The sequence below is a fragment of the Berghia stephanieae genome, chromosome 4 (assembly GCF_034508935.2).
Source record: "Berghia stephanieae isolate SIO BIC M18660-M18661 chromosome 4, UCSD_Bste_1.3, whole genome shotgun sequence".
NCBI lineage: Eukaryota > Metazoa > Mollusca > Gastropoda > Nudibranchia > Aeolidiidae > Berghia > Berghia stephanieae.
This window is the reverse complement of record NC_088363.1, coordinates 14,922,546-14,940,045: the sequence shown is the minus strand read 5'-3', so window position 1 is coordinate 14,940,045 and position 17,500 is coordinate 14,922,546. Positions and strand designations below refer to the sequence as shown.

Here is a 17,500-nt window from a genome sequence, read left to right as displayed (position 1 = left end):
ATCAATCGCGGTCACTCTGGATATGAAGCGAGTGCTCTGTTAACGGTCAGGTACTCATTTTATACCTGAGTGTGGTGAGAGAATGTGAGTAAAGAGCCTTATCCAAGGACACAACCATGCGCTGAGTGAGGCTCGAACCCTGGACCTTCAAATCTAAAAGCGAGTATCATACAACTAGACCACATAGTTGCACAAGTGGTAGTAGTAGTAGTAGTAGTAGTAGTAGTAGTAGTAGTAGTAGTAGTAGTAGTAGTAGTAGTAGCAGTATTATTATTATTATTATTTGTAGTAGTAGTAGTAGTAGTACAGTAGAACATGAAAGTAACGTACTCGGAAATAGCGAGTAAAATCTAAATCCCCGTTTTTTTCCCTTATTTGAGTCAATAAAATTAGCATGAAAGTAGCGAGTATGAAAAAGAGGTCAACTCGGAAATAACAAGCATTTCCTGCCCCAGCCTAGGACTGCGAACGAAGTAAAGCAAAACAAGAGACAATGGCAATTTAAATATTTTTAGCCTAGCCTCTTTTCTTTTCTTATTTTTCGTTACGAGTAATATTAATAGTAGCCTAGTCTGTAGTAGTACATAATAGGCGAAACAAATTTGGGTGGGGGTTGGGTTTGTGTGCGTGTGTGTGTATTGGGGGTGGGGGTCAATTATTCACCTAATGTGGTGTCACGCGACGCGCGAGGTAAACACATGTCAACATGCCTCACTTCGCAGCATCGGTCAACGAGTAGCATCGTTAACGAACGACACGATCAGCGAGAGGAGGGGAGTGTGGAACCATTATTTCAATGGGTCAGTGATTGAGTGATGCGCTTGCTTACCTCATCAAACATGCCGAGTGCATACAAACACTCGCGCGCACACGCACACACTTCTATGTTCTTGTTTTTTTTCTAGTCATGATTTTACTTGAAAATAATAACAAAAAACAACAAAAAACCAAGCATTCTGCCACTTCTGTGAAGAAATTGAAATAGGGGCGACGGCTTTTACTCGAATTACACACTGAGGGGAATAACCAGCAATATTATAACCTTTCCTGGCAACTCGGGATAAGCGAGAACTCGGAAATAGCGAGTAATCAGGAGTGGACCCATCGAACTCGCTATTTCCGAGTTCTACTGTAGTAGTAGTAGTAGTAGTAATAGTAGTAGTAGTAGCAGTAGTAGTAGTAGTAGCCTGAGCAGCCAGAGTTTATGCCGCATTCTATAGCATGAAATGGACAATGGCAATTGCTTGCTATCCTTTGCATAGGATGCTAGTATATTGCAAAGCCAGCTCTAACAGAACCAGCTACTCAATCACTGCTGGGTGGACAGGGGGTTCCAGAAAATAATCATGACAGCACCAAGACTCAATCATGGTCCCTTTGGTTGTGAAGTGAGTGCTCTACCAACTGAGAATTCAGGACAGTCTCATTCCTCTGTCAAAAAGTAATTCATTAAAATGAATATAACAGCTTAAAAAAAATAACAAAATTGAGCAGTATTTGGAACTCCATAGTTAAATATAAAACGCTTCTTTATGCTTACTTTCCAACATTTTTCTTCTTCAGAGAGAACCTACCAAATTTCTCTGTCGTCGATCTGGAATTTAGTAATGTATTTATATCTTTAGCGCTTTTTGTTGTGGCTGAAGAAGGGTTTTGAGCCCGAAACATTCTGTCTTTGGTATTTTGTTCTTTTCTTTTAAAGCTGTTATATTCATTTTTGTTTATTACTTTTTACAGTCCACAGCTTCTAGCAGCTTAATATCACTTATTCCTCTTACAGCAGACCAAATAAAATAACAGGCTGAAGGTGCTAAGGAGGATGAGACAATATACAAAATAATGTGCTAAGGCTCCCTTATTCTAAGGGGAAATGTATTGAAGAAACAGTTTTAGAATACCAATCAATCCCATCTCAAAATCCAGCTTGACTAGGAAAATGTTTTGTTTTAAATAGATGCATAAATCATGAGTAGTTTGTTCTTTTCAACTGGATACTAAGCTTGCTTCTCCATATATCATATCTTATATTGAGAAGGGTTAATTATACATAGGCAAACTGACCTTAGAATATCCTGTTGTTTTTTTTTAATTTGATAATTATTATACCGGGAGTTGATTATTTCTTTATCATGCATTTATTTGTTTTCTTTTCTTAGAGACAACTACACTCGTGCACGGAAGTCTCGAACAAGTTCGAGATTTCCTTGTTTACGAGTTTTCTGTGTTGAGTATTTTACAGAGGATATGAGGAAGAATATGTGGGAGGCAAATGTGGGTGGTCTTGATAAACGTTATATTGTAATGATAACTCTCTGTTATTGTGAACTCTGTCAAGAGTCGATAGTGAGACAATTCAATTTTCTTTTCTCGGCCATCTTTAACAAAATTATGAAGAGTTTTCACTGGTGTTGTGTTCAATTTCAGAAATGGAATACCAATTCCCACTGCGTGTGCTTGATAAAATGACAAAGCCAGCAAATCGCATTGTGGATTACACACTCAGCACACGACATCATTACCTACGAATCTGGTACATAAAATCACTACCACTCCTCACTTTACAACCACACACTCTTTCCTCTTACCCATCGCAGGCCAAAGAGAGAGGGAGGGCATTGGTGTTGTCCCAACTTCCCCACCCCTCATTGTTTGCATCATTTTAATATGTAAAAGTTACTGCCTTAGGCAATCACTGCCAAGTCTCCCGTCCCATAATGGTCATTTTGCGATGGTACTGGCACCTCAGACTAAGTACCATAAAGTGAAATAATGATGGAGTGCGGGTGTGTAAGACGCTGGTCAAACATGCTTCGCAATTCCCCCTCTATTCAGCATGCACGCACACACACACACACACACGAGTAACACATTTAGTGACACTTAGCACTATGGGGAGAGAGATGGCAACTTTCGTTTCCATGTTCTCGAGTCTCACCACACACCCCCTTTTTGAAAACCCCCAGAATAATTAAATCTCTAGATAACGACATAATTTTCCAGTCCTGGGCAATGTCATTATCTAGGGATGCACTGTAAGTTCATCACTGCTGATGGTGACAAAAAATAAAAATTAAGGAGTAAAATTTTGAACGACTGCCTTTAAACCCCATATTTATGCACTAACCCCAACTTTTAGAGCAATTGGGATGATAAATTATCATTGATACTCTAGATAATTTCTGGAGAAAGGAGAGCTGCACCTATAAGGGGGCAGCGTGGCTCAGCAGTACGGTCTTTGCTTCGTACCCGTAGGTACCGAGTTCGATCACCCACCGCTGCGTTGTGTGACCTTAGCACGTCACCTCGCCCTAGCTCAATTTGCGGCGCTGCACAGCGGCTGACGCCTGGGTTATTCCAGTCTTCCCTTGGAATAAACCCTAGAGACAAATTTCCTCTTTGGGATGAATAAAGGGAATTTTAATTATTTATATGTTCCACCGCTGCCGCAAGTGATGCAAATAACTGCCATGCCAGATTAGGAGCCTGTGACCTTGAAGGTTTGATGAACGCTCTAAAACTAAGATTGATCCAACTGTCTCACTGATACTGATATGATCTAAATACATCCCAAGTGAAAATCTGTATATGAATTTAATGCCCACTACAAACATGCAGTTAGAGAGCTGGTTTTACTTCCTACAGCCGAGCCACTGGTAGAATGGAAGGTGTGAATGTGAGTCAGCAGCGAAAACGACAGTTTAGTTTGCATCAGTAAAAAACAAGCTAGACATTTTTGGGGATTGCCAATAGACGACGGCTTCCCTATGATCTTTTTCAGCTTAACCTATCAATTTCACAATTATCACTAGTATCACTCTGATCACAAGAACAAATATATTTTTTAACTCAGGATATCAAAGTTAACAAAATCCCTGCATGCACTAATGCACTGCTCGATTAAATGCTTATTTATGAAATCATACTTCATGTTTACTGCAACGGGTGAACTATTATCCTCAACCAGGTGTTCGGCCATGGCAACAAGCGAATGTCTTGGTTTTTAGTTTAACTGATGTTTACTCACATTTCTAACAAACAAATGTAGCAGCCATAATACTAAAACTACACAAAACATTCTCCCTAATTTTTCACTCCTACTCCCTTTACCTCTCAACTCCGTTTCCCGGTATTGCCTCCCAAAGATTTGGATCAAATGACCAGTCTCTAGCCCTAACTTCATTATCATTTTCTTTTTCATCTTGATAAAGATAACATGAGACAATTGTTCACTGCACTTGTACGCCCCCACTTGGAATTTGGCAATGTAGCATGGGTACCGCGACTGCAGAAAGACAAAGACCTCATAGAAAGTGTTCTAAGACGCACTACTAGGGTTATTCCTGGATTCAAAGATCTGGAATACACAGAAAGACTGAAAAAGATACGAATACCGAGCATGCAGTATAGGAGAGATAGAGGAGACCTTATCGAAGTGTTCAAATACACGCATAATCTATACTCTGTAAACACGAGCCTTCTCAATCTTGATTCCACCAGCACCATCAGAGGACATAGATTCAAACTCTCCAAGGAAAGGTGTTCTCTAAACCTTAGGCAGAACTTCTCAGTTCGGGTAGTCGACAAATGGAACCGCTTGCATACAAGTTGTCAACGCTTTCAAGTGCCATCTCGACACTCATTGTGAAAGTGAAACAGAAAAATATTGTTTGTAGAGTTTAATTCAGACACCTCCTTCCACTATGTGGTGGCATGCCCAGTTTTGAGAGACGTGAATTAAATATGTTCACGAATGCGCAAGAGCAGATAAAAGGCTGTAAAAGCCTACATAAATCTGGACTTATATACCATATCATATCATCAGGAATTGATTGTGTCAACCAAGAGCAAACGTGAAATTCCCAGTTTCATGAAATAAAATGGTGGTTGTAGTTGCAGTACAGCCAATGTAAAATAACAGTTGACAACATCCAGACGGTAATTCCACTGTAATAGAATGAGAAAAACATGAAGAATCAATCTCCTACCTCGAAGCACCCTTTCCTCGTGACATCTCATGAAATCCCACACTCTTACAGAACCGTCATCGGAGCACGAGGCAAATTTAGAGTCAGATGGACTAAAACTGCGAGGGAAGAAACAAGGCAAACTCAAAAATTTTTTGTTATCATCTGAAAAAAAATATAATTTATTGGTAGACTGCTTGCATTGTAAAAGATGCACGGCAAATTTGGAATTTTAAAAAGTTTTCATAAAATTATACATACAATAAATTATTGAAAGACGAGCGGACAAGGCGGTCAACGGATGTAGCCTACAAAAAAAAAAAAATTTAAAATAAAATTTGTAGATCTCATAATTTGTAACAAAATACAACCAATCACACTCTCATTCACCTTCAGCAAAATACTATGCGCTACTAAACTTTTATGGTTTAACCATATCTTGATTGAAGCACTGTGAGTGAAAATCAGCAAAATCTTTTCAATTCTTTGTAAAACTGTTTCCACTATAAAATGTTTAGCGTAAAACAATGGCCTTTTATTTTTTAATAACACAGAGAGAGAGAGAGAGATAGAGAGTGAGAGAGAGAGAGAGAGAGAGAGAGAGAGAGAGAGAGAGAGAGAGAGAGAGAGAGAGAGAGAGAGAGTATTTTTCTGAGGACAACAGATGGTCAGTATATTTATTTATTTCTGTATATACTTTTATATCGCATATCTATTTTTGTATTTCTAGATTTTCAAATTTTACTACAAGAGAGTTGTGCTGTTTTGGTCTGATGTAAAAGAAAAAAAATCAAGGACACTTTCTCAAAAATTTGTAAAGATAGGATTTTGAAAAAAAAACGCAACAAACTAAACTTATTGGAGGATGTCAAATAAAAGTTCTAAATTCATTCGCTTATCACCTAACGTTTTGAAATTTTAAAACAAAAAATCAGTAAAATATACCAAACGCCAACTCTGATTTGTTTTTCTTTTAAATAGAATTAGTATCCATCACTTCTCACAAGAATTTTTAATAATTTTGGTAATATTAATATTTTTACCTCCAATTTAGGGCTATTGTCATATTTTTGAAAAAGTCTCTAAATTTTCTAAGTTTAAAAAAACTATTATTCCCGGACTGATTCCTATGATCATTTTTGCAAACTGTATCTTTCTTTTTTTTACTATTTATAACAAATGAATGAAAAAAAGGAACAAAATGGCCAGATTATTATTTGCTTTCTTTAGAAATTTAAGCTTGGACAACCAAGTTTTCTTTTTCTTTTTTTTATATTCTCAAATTTCAAGAACTATGTTTCTTTTTGGCTTTCTTTTGCTCTTATCGTTTGTCTTTTTATTTCATTTCGTTAGAAATTTGTCAAAAAACTAGAAATTAGAAACAGGCCTATCAGAAATAAAAATTTAATGTAAAAAGTTGGCTATGTCTTATACAAAGTATGACTGCACTAAGATCCTATAGCCCACACCACACATCCAAATTTTCATCAGAAAAGAGATTGCTAGAGTTAACCACTCACCATCACATACACAGCATAAAATATATATATTTATACAGCTGTCTTTGCCTTTATGGCTTCAACAGCTGTTTTTTATTAATATCAATGAATTTTAAACATATCATATCACATGATTACAAAAGAAAAATAATTCAATACAAAACAAACGGGTTGTCTGCCTTTATGGCAACACAACAAATCTGTTTTCAGTCGAATTCTAGCTTTCGAAAAAAAATTGAACACCATTAAAAATTCTGTTTTAGCTTTCTTTTTGTACATTAGTTTGATATGATTATGATTCAGTTTTATAGTTTTAAAAATGACATTGGCCTTTATGGCTTCTGTCATTTTACCTTTATTTTCATTTGAAAAAAAAAAAAAAAATGAAGATAAGTTTTTCAAAATCAGTACTCCAATCAATTGTTTTTTTTTTACAATCAAAACTTTGTCCCAATTGCAAATACCACCGTGTCAACAGCTGAAATAAGATAATTAAATAACCTTTGTTACTTGGGTTAAATAAAAAATTTTAATTAGTAACCATTTGTAAATATCATTTACACGAATTTGACTTTCTTTCACATTACTTGACTTTTATCCTTTTGTTCTTTTTTTGAAAACCCATTTCTAGAAGAGGCTATATTTAGTATATAACTTTAACAGTGCTACCTTCTTATATCGACATCCAGCTGAATCAACACAATCACATAATACATATTATGTATCACCATCATTTAACTCAAATGTCTATAATCTACCTCCTGCTTTGTGAGTGCTGGCAAAAATTGGTCTGAACGAATGTGACTAATGTCAGTCAATGAATGGCGATTGGATAAAGGCCAGAACTACGAAGAATGTTACATCAGTGCCTATGGTGACAAAAAGTGAAGGGGAAAACATTTTTGAAATATTTGCCTTTAAGGCCCATTTTAACAGCAATAAAGAGGATAAATTATTATTGGTTGTCACACAGTTTAGATGTCTTTATCGACCGTTTATGGAAAGGTTTGCTGAGATGAAAAATGAATTTTAATTTTACAAAAATTTGCGAAAAAGAGGGATAGACGTCTATCGTGAAAATTGCAGAAGAGGTTGAAACGGAGGAAATTCCTCCTGTGTCTCCAAAATCACGGATTTCCGCAGGTCTTTAGAAAACCATCAATAATCTGTCATCTGCAATTTTTGCCAAATTGGGACCTAAAATTTGCCAAAAGTTGTCCAAAAAAACCCCAAAATTCGCTGAGGAGAACTAAGCGTTTCAGTAAAAATTAACACGCGATACAGAGAAAAATATATATAAAAGACAATTTATTAAATTTAAGGAGGCTACATTTATTAATTTACACAATAGCGTTGTTACAAAGATTTTAAAGGATCATTATCCGTAGAGAGTAGCTTCCCTTGGCTTGGGCTCAGGCAAAGCTGCAACATTTCTCAAGTTTCGCACTTTTTTTCCCCGTTATTTTGTTTTCGCTTCTTTTTTTTCTCCAAAATTTGCCACGATTTGCCAATTTTGGGAAATTTGCCAAAATTTGCGGATCGCCCTGATAGTTGCGGCCACAAAAAATGCAGATGACAGAGTAATGCTTCATGGTCAGAACTTAAATTATCCCAATGAATCATAATCTTTCTTTTTCTCCTTGGGTAGCAAAGAGTTAATATAAAAGGAAGTTATTTATAAGCACATGTTTTTTTAACGTCTACTTAAGTTCTATTTATAGAGCTCGCACAATGTCAATATTTGTATAGGCATTACAGTATTATGGTCCCGGTATGTAGACATAAGCAGGTTGCAATGTGTATGTATGCTGGGTTTTTTTTTTTCCCCATTTAATTGATTCTAAATTGCTTACCACTTGTTTTTCTATGTTAAAAAAAAAAAACATTCTTTTTATCCTGTCCCTTTAGAAAGAGAACAAGTAATTATATTTCTTTCTATTCAATCTATTTCTTGTGCCTTTCTCATAGCATGATGCCCACCTGATACCCCGAATGGGTTCCTTGTGTGCTGGATACATCTTGACATTATTCATGTTGGACTGCCAGTACTTGATATAGCCAGCATGATCAGCTGTTATCATCCAAGAGTCTGAATGACTCCACTGCATGGCACGGACCGCTGTATCGTGAGCCTGAAAAAATTAAATAAAACTTTCAGCAGAGGCAAGGAGTAAGAAGAAGAAGAAGAAGAAGAAGAAGAAGAAGAAGAAGAAGAAGAAGAAGAAGAAGAAGAAAAAAGAAAGAAAGAAAAAGTAGAAGAAAGAAAAAGAAGAAAAAGAAGAAGACAGAAAAAGGAGAAAGAAAAACATGAATTTGAAAAAAAAAAAAAAAAGAAGAAGAGTACAGTACATCAATTTTTTTTTTGATGGTTTGGTTTTAAAAGTATTAATTGCCTGCAACACCAAAAAGCACAGTAGCGACTAGAATTAGGGTGATAATAGGAATTCTTAAAACTGTAAAAAGTAAAAAAAAAACAACAAAAACAAAAAACAAACAAACTCAGGGAATCTCTGGGAAAAAAAGTGAAGTTGACAATCCATTCAATTGTTCACACATCATGACTGGCAAAACAAAATAAACTGTAAACGACATAAGATGTGTGCGTGTGACATTCATTAACCAATTTTAAAATATGAAGCAGGGAACGGTGAAATCTGATCATCTCTTGGGCTGTTAAGAAAAAGTAAAATTAAGACCAAAAAGAAAGAAGCAAAAAAAAAACAAAATCAAATCATACCTGTAAAATAGTTTCAAAATTAAAGGTAAGACCATTCCAAAGGGTGAACTCTCCACTAGATGCTCCAGTGACCAGTCGGCGACCTTCAGGGGTCCACTGTCAATAGATTTTTATTTGTTTTTAATATATAATCTGAATCATAATCAATTAACTATGAAAGAATAACTCTGGAAATAACACTCAAATAGTAATTCAGTAGCTACTATAAACTAAGGGGGAAAAACACGCCTATCATTCAGTTTGGACTTCAACGTTCACTTTAATCTCTCCTTACCGACCATTTTCAGCATTTTCCCAATATGGCAGGCTTACCCAGCAGAAAAATTGATTTTTTAAACTTAATCTCTCTACAAAACAACTTTATGTTCTTATTAATTAAACAAAAATCATTCTTCAAAGTTTGTAATGCACAAAATTAATCTGAATAAGAAAAATGTATATTGTGTTGTAACAACATATGTGACGATTTTGCTGTGGGTGGTAAGGAGAGGGTTAAGCTGGTCAATTTCTTGTGAAGTACAAGCCAACTTCTTGTGAAGTACAAGCCAACTTCTTGTGAAGTACAAGCCAACTTCTTGTGAAGTACAAGCCAACTTCTTGTGAAGTACGCAGTGAATTATGTATTATCTTTTCAAGGGAGAGATCAATTTGAAAGGGTCCTTTTTTTATAAATGGTAATGGTCTGAAACCAATATTAACTCTCTTGAGTCCACCATGATTGAAACTTTGTTTAGATTTTCCATTCATATGAACTTGAGAGAGGTACCGTAAGCTGCAAGATAATGACATTGCCCTACATTTAAGTTTGAATCTGTAGAAAAGATATCGGTGTTAGTGACAACTTCTTACTGTAAAAAATGGATGGATGAGTTAACAATTTGGAAGTTTGAAACACAGTTAAATATTTCTTCAGAAATTGTTGATCATGCAGTAGAAATATTATTATGTTTAAATGAAACAGATGTAAATTTGATAACAAAAAACGAAAAAAACAATAATTACATTTCTGTACATTGGAAACAAACCGATGATGCAATTGCACTTCAACTTACGGATAAACAAAACACAGGACATCTAAACTTATTGGTAGATGTCCTAACAAATTTGGTAGTAACACAGTTCATTGGCCTCTCTATCAAGGCGGATGGGGGCAACATCTGAAATAGATAAAATTCAGGGGAATGGATGACTCATAATTTCAAAACTGGTATCCTTCTATACATTAATAACTTTCACTGCAATAATAACAAGATATAATTTGAGAAGGTGATATGCATTCTAAAGAGAAATATGCTTTTGACAAAATTTTAAAAAACAAAAACCCACCTGTTTTCAATAAGTGTACTTATATTCTATTAGAACTGATTTATTTCAAAGATGAGCAAAGATACAACAGGCACTAAAAAAAGAATAACTTGGTATTTGAGTTGGAGGCATGGCATAAGATTCCTTGCAGTCATACTTACATCAGCTATATACAAAGAATCAGGTTGTATTTGGTGCTCATCACGGCGATCTCTCTGCCATACACGATTCTGAAAAACACAAACAAAATATGTAAAATAAAATAAAATTTTTAAAATAAGTCATTGTAATCAAGGATAAAATAGTGTCCCTTGCAAATATTACAAATGAAAATATCCACTATATACGGTGGTGACTGTCTTACTTAATGCTAGCTGGTCTCGAAGCAGGAGAGTAAGTATATGTCATTGCATGTTTTGCTTGCATTGTTAAAAATTGTATAGTTTTTTAATATGGTTGAGAATTTCTTTGCTATGCTTCTGACATAAAAACATTATGTGAAATATTGAATCCCTTCCCACACAGAACAGCAAGAGACAATTGCCAATTTTCCAATAGCATATCTCTTTAGAAAATTGTTTTTAAAGATTTGAAATGTCACATTCTAGGAACTCAATGGTACATTTCTAATGATTGAATTGTTTGTAAAATACATAAAAGAAACAGAGAAAGAATTATGTCTAAAATTAATATAATTAATATGTAACCAAAAAATAAATAAATAAAAAAATTAAAATTATTAAAAAACCCAAGTCAAAATGACCGGAAAAGGTTAAACGACAAAATCTCAGTTTGAAGACAGCAAGCAATTAGAGATGAATATTCTTGATAAATCTATAACAGCTTGAATTTCTTAAAAATACAAATAAAGGAACAATTTCACGTTTCCAAATTACCTGTAAATATTTGAACACAGATGGATTATAGTCGACTGTCTTTCTATGAATAGCCTTTCTCATGCGCTTGCCATCGTACGATATACTCCCATCGTCAACCTGATTACTGTTTGGTGGAAATCGAGGGGTGAACTTATGCCTCGGCCTGAAATATGTGTGCATACCCTGAGGACGGTCTGTATGTGGTCTGGGAACAAACTGATTGGGTCCAGCTTGAAAATTTGGCTGAAAGTTCCCAGTGGAATTTGCTGTTGGAATTGAGCTTGGACCAGGGCCAATAACTGTCGTACTCGCCATAATTAGTTATTTGATTTATCTTTTCTTGTCTTGTTTTGTCAAAATGGGTCAAAACTGAAATGAAATGGTCAATGGAAAAAAATTAGAAATGACTATCTTATTGTAATTCTTTTTAGGATGTGCAACATCGACAGTAATGCTCAGTCACATGGATATCAATTGATTTATATCATAGAAGAAGTAGAGCAGCCCACAACCATAAACAAAACAGGTATTCATTTTATAAAAATATAGAAATCGAGTATATTTTTAAAATTTAATCTTATTAAAATATATCGATGAGACCATGTAAGTGCGAGAGGTTTTAAAAAAAGAAAAATAGAGAAAAAAAAAGTGCGGCTTATGCAATTACACTTGTTAGGTATATGTATTTAGATCAAATGACAATTCCCTCCCAATAACGGGCTTCGCTTCACCAGTATCTGAGCTATGATTTTTGACTGAAACTTCAAGATAAATAACACCGAATGTACAAAAAGGTGTCCGTTACAAAAAAAGGATCCTCTCTGACAAGCAAGTGTTTGTATATATAGTAAATTACCCAAAGTATTGATGGCATTTGATACCCCTGATCATTCAGTTATTGTGGCCACCCTAGCACCACATCAACAAAATCATGACAACACATTCAGATTAACCCACCATTATCATTCTTCCCTCCATTTAACAGCACTAATGGTGACAAGAAGAGAAAAAGGAGGAAAATTTGGAAGGGCTGCTTTTAAGCCCTATTTTTATTGCACTTTTAGAGCAATTGAGATGATAAAATATCGTTGACACTCCAGCTTTCTTCTGGATGTTGGGAAACAACCTATCGCTTCCACCACACATCAAGTCTCTCACTCTCACTACCAGAACTTTTGATAAGGGAATATTTTTTAAAAGGAGGAAATTCTTCCCCCGAGGAAAACCATAAGCACTGATCACTCTCTCTCTCTCTCATATTTCCTCTTTCTGTCAAAGACTTTAACTGCCAGCTATTAATCTTTTTTTTTTTTGATCTAGGACTTGGCAGGGATTTGCCACTTCGTCCTTCTGTGTATTTCTGCTGAATCAGAAAACAACAGTAATTTTTGTTTTGATATGATTTTAACTTGTCTTTGAATTTGAATTCGTAAAAAGACATAAAAAATAAAAACAAATGTCAACGAGTGTAGACTCGGATCCTGTCCACAACGATTGACAAGGAATGAACTATTGGAAGGAAGTCACAGGATTTAAGATTCATATGCGAACCAATCGAGGCTCAACTGAAATCACAATGCAGCCGAAGAGTTCCAATTTGACCCATCAACTACCAAGGACTCACTCCTTGGCAATTGACAATAATATAAAGTAAATTTTAAAAAATAATACTAGATAAGAAGAAAACAGATAAATAGAAGTAAAAAAAAAATTTATATTGAAAAATATAGTTGTCCCGCTGGGATTTGAACCCAGAACCTTCCAATCAAGAACAGCTCAACCACTGTGCTACAGACCCACCCTATTTGTGGATATATTTAACCAGGCCATGTTTATTTTAGATAAAATTATGCCACTTCTCTGTTTTGTTCAAAAAATTTCATGTAAATTGCACATTTTAAGCAGAAAAAAAGGTATCTCTATAATTTTAGTGACCCTGTATTTGGCGATAAACAAAATGCTGGAACGATAGTTACTCATTATTACTAAGTTAGAGTTAGAGTTAGTTCTTGCTTAGGCTTAAAGTTAAACTTAAAAAGAAGTTGTCGCTCTACCTTGAGTGAGAGAAGCGTTAGAGTTAGTTAGGAGTGTCGCTCGTTTACTTTTGATATACAATATTGTGAAGTGAATGCTTTATCATCAACGACATTATCATTATTTCATTATAATTATCGTTATATTTATTATGTTCCCGTGTCATCCCACGCCGTCTCCTATGTCAGACTCGACACTCGAGTCAGGACCAGGGGCCCATCGCCAGCGCTCCTACTCGCACTGCCACTGCCAGGACCAGAGTGTTTTTCATTTTGACGTTTTAAACTCTTTGTTGGCAATAATATGAGCTATTTACAACAAAATCCGTCATGAATTGAATTTTAATTCAAAATGAAAACCATGGCCGTGACTTTTGATCGACAAAAATGAAGTTGTTTTGTCTTGAAATGCATGTCTAGTGGTGGAGTGGAAGTGGAAGGAGAAGAGGCTGACAATGACGCACAAATTTACACAAAGGAAACATTTTCAGTTCAAATTATAAAGTTTAAAATTGTCACCTCTTTATGAAAAAACATTAAGTTTTATTAATTATAAGCGTAAAACATACACGATTGTTCCTAAATTTGGTGGTAAACATTTTAACTTGTAGATTTGTGAACAGTGACAGGATCATGGTTGCAAGTAACAGCCATATTGTTCCACATTAGTGCTGGGCGGGTACCCGGGTACCCGCGGGTACTCGCGGGTAATAGAGCAGTATAATTAGGTGCCCCAAACGTAAACAATAACAAGTTGCTGGTGATTTTCGTTAGGGACCGGAAAAATTTACGCACAATATAGGTCTCCCAATTTTGTAGTTTGAGTTGTAGGCAATACACTTTCAGTATTGAAAATATGTTTACATAAAATCTAACAGTTGCAGAAATAATAATATAAGGCTAAATTATTCTGAAAATCAGGCTCCGAATAATTTTTATTTTGTTCACACCAGCGCAATAATTTGCTATGGTCTAAAAATAGATAGACTGTAACTTTTGATAAATTTTACCTTTTGTTCCATAAAATATCCATATCTAGACATTGTTTGATGCATGATTGAGTATTTATGAATATGTGTTTCTTTTGCCACCTAACAGCCAAATTTTAAAGGTTATTTTTTTCTATAATTTACATTGGAACGTGAGCTGTCAAGACAGGAACATGTGTTTTGCCATGTGCTTCTAGACCTTTGTTTACGTTTGGGGCACCTAATTATACTGCTCTATAAAGTTAAACCGGGTACTCGAGTAAAAGGGACGGGTAGCGGGTACCCGCTTCAACAAATGGAAACCGAACTGAGTGATAATTGGATGTAATACAATTTTGATCTTACATATTTACATTCACATGACCTTTTTTCAAAAGATTTTCCTCTTTTATTTTTCAATTACATTGATTTTTTTGTTTTATTTGTTAACACACATTTGATTCAATTTTGGAATCAACAGATTAAGACTATATTAGTTCTTATCTGTTAAAGGAATCTCAGGTATTTTTAAAATTTATTTATTTATTTATTTATTTTGGTTTCATTGTAATTAATTATCCTTGTTTCTTACTTTCGTTTCATTTGTTGTAATAAATAATAAATAATAAATGAATAAAAAAAAATTAAAGAATAAAAACATTAAAAAATTTAAAGAATAAATAAAACCCGGTAATACCCGGGTAATGATTTGGGCGGGTAATCCCAGCACTATTCCACATTGAAATGTTGTTGGCCATAAAGAAGTGTACATGCTAACATTAGGCCTAAGAGTAGATAGATACTGAGTGTATTCTTCACACCGGAAGTATTATTAAGGTAAGATAGTTACGGAATCTCATGCCCACCCTGATATTCAGAGTTGTAAACTGTGCATGAGCACGGAAAGACAGAATATATATATATATATATATATATATATATATATATATATATATATATATATATATATATATATATATATATATATATATATAAAATATATATATATATATATATATATATAATATATATAAAATCACGGCCATGGTTTTCATTTTGAATTAAAATTCAATTCATGACGGATTTTGTTGTAAATAGCTCTATATATATATATATATATATATATATATATATATATATATATATATATATATATATATATATATATATATATATATGAGTGTTGGTGGGTACACCAGGTACGAAAGTGCTCGATAATGATGGTTAGAGCTAATATAAAATATAAATGGGATCACTCACATATATATGTGGCTAAAACATATGTTTCTGTGGTTTTCATCCACGTCGTCAGTTGGCATATTGTCCGCAGAATATATATATTTATAAGTGTTGGTGGGTACTTGTAGGTACGAGAGTGCTCGATAACGTTAGTTAGAGATAATGTAAAATAAAATAAAATGGAGTCACTCACATAAAGCCGAAACACGTGTTTCTGTGGTTATTTATCCACGTCTTCAGTCGGCGGCATTTCTACGGAAAGTATGAAGCCGACTGAAGACGTATATAAATAACTACAGAAACACTTGTTTCGGCTTTATGTGAGTGACTCCATTTTATTTTATTTTAAATATATATATATATATATATATATATATATATATATAATATATATATATATATATAAAAGAGAGAGAGAGAGAGAGAGAGAGAGGGAGAGAGAGAGAGAGAGAGAGAGAGAGAGAGAGAGAGAGAGAGAGAGAGAGAGAGAGAGAGAGAGAGAGAGGACGATCACAGGTGGATGGTCTTTATTGAGAAAAGTTGATTTTCATGCAAATCGAGTCAGACCCACCAAAGAAAGAATTTTGCATTAGAATATTTATCAGATAACAATTATACACAACATGGAGGTTGAAGCCGGGGTGAAAGATAAGTTTTAATGAGCGAAATTACAAATTGTAGCCTTACCATTGCCATGAAATGAAACAGGCTCATTCTAGAATGAAGCTGGGTTATCCACCCTCAGCCCTATCAACCACTATCTTTGATTGTTAAATTAGTTGGCTCGGGCCCCCACATTAGGATCTGGACAACATAAGAGCCAACTTAGTTTAAAGTTAACAACTTAAAAGTTTATTGTAACACTGAGGTACTTGATGGAAATATATATAATATTAAATACAAACACAATGACAATAAACACAGACTGTTATATTTTACTTAAATTTTTAATTTATTTAAATTATCAATATCAAAAATATATTATAAAGGCAGGCAATTCACATCCCGGTTAATGCCTCCGTGATTCTAAAGATAAGCAGTTACGTCTTCAAATGTCAATTAGACCTAGTCTTTCAGCACGGTACACAAAACCAAATGGTAATATCATTGAATACATAAGAGCATTGCGTTTAGCTATGCATGTTTGTGGTACGACATTCAACTTTGGATCGGAAGTCCAGGGTTCGAGTCTCACTATGGTGACGCATAATTGATTCTTTGGAAAAGGCTCTTTATTCACATTCTCTCACCATCCTCAATTGTGAAAAGAATACCTGGTCGTTTTATTTGAAATGTAATATTGCCTAACAGGCATCATGTCTCGTCATAAATGCTAAGTGTTGCTGTTGGTTAGGGACCCCTTGTAAAGCGCTTTGAGTGCATTTTGTGGATATTGCTCTATATAAATACTCAAGTTTTGTTTTGCTTTTGTTGTTGTTGTTTTTTTTTTGTTTTTGTTTTTTTGTTTTTGGTTTTTGTTTTTTTTTTTGTTGGGGGGGGGGTGCTTTTTGTTTGTTTGTTGTTTTTTTTTGTTTGTTTTTTTTTTGTCAATGTTTGTTTGTTTTGTTTATTTGTGGGGGGGGGGTTGTTTATTGTTTTGTTTTGGTGTGTGTGTGCTTTTATTGTTTGTTTTTTTGTTTCTGTTGTTTTAAATTATTCTACTAACTTTTAGATTCAGATGATTAATTTAACAACTAAGCAACTTACATTTTATTGTCTTAATTTCTGACTTACGCTAGTCCTTAACGCATGGAGTAGTTTCGGTATATATCCCGATTTCTAAACGGAAAATCGATTTTGTTTGTTGCTTTTTGAATGGAACGCTGAAATTTATATAACCATAGAAATGTACTAAGATTTAGCAGATCCAGCTATTC

General features: G+C 34.5%; 1 protein-coding gene across 1 annotated transcript in view; it reads right to left on the bottom strand.

Moving 5' to 3' along the window:
- LOC144970075 (uncharacterized) overlaps positions 1 to 14,101 on the bottom strand; it is a 30,018-nt gene extending 15,917 nt beyond the window's left edge. The window contains exons 1-7 of the mRNA XM_078909287.1: positions 13,986 to 14,101; positions 11,402 to 11,752; positions 10,667 to 10,735; positions 10,253 to 10,357; positions 9,201 to 9,296; positions 8,444 to 8,595; positions 4,986 to 5,083 (exon numbers count right to left, since the gene is read on the bottom strand). Of these exons, the coding sequence (XP_078765413.1) occupies positions 4,986 to 5,083; positions 8,444 to 8,595; positions 9,201 to 9,296; positions 10,253 to 10,357; positions 10,667 to 10,735; positions 11,402 to 11,698 (817 nt within the window). The 5' untranslated portion in view covers positions 11,699 to 11,752; positions 13,986 to 14,101. The remainder of the gene's footprint in view (positions 1 to 4,985; positions 5,084 to 8,443; positions 8,596 to 9,200; positions 9,297 to 10,252; positions 10,358 to 10,666; positions 10,736 to 11,401; positions 11,753 to 13,985) is intronic.
- Between the last annotated feature and the right edge of the window lie 3,399 nt (positions 14,102 to 17,500).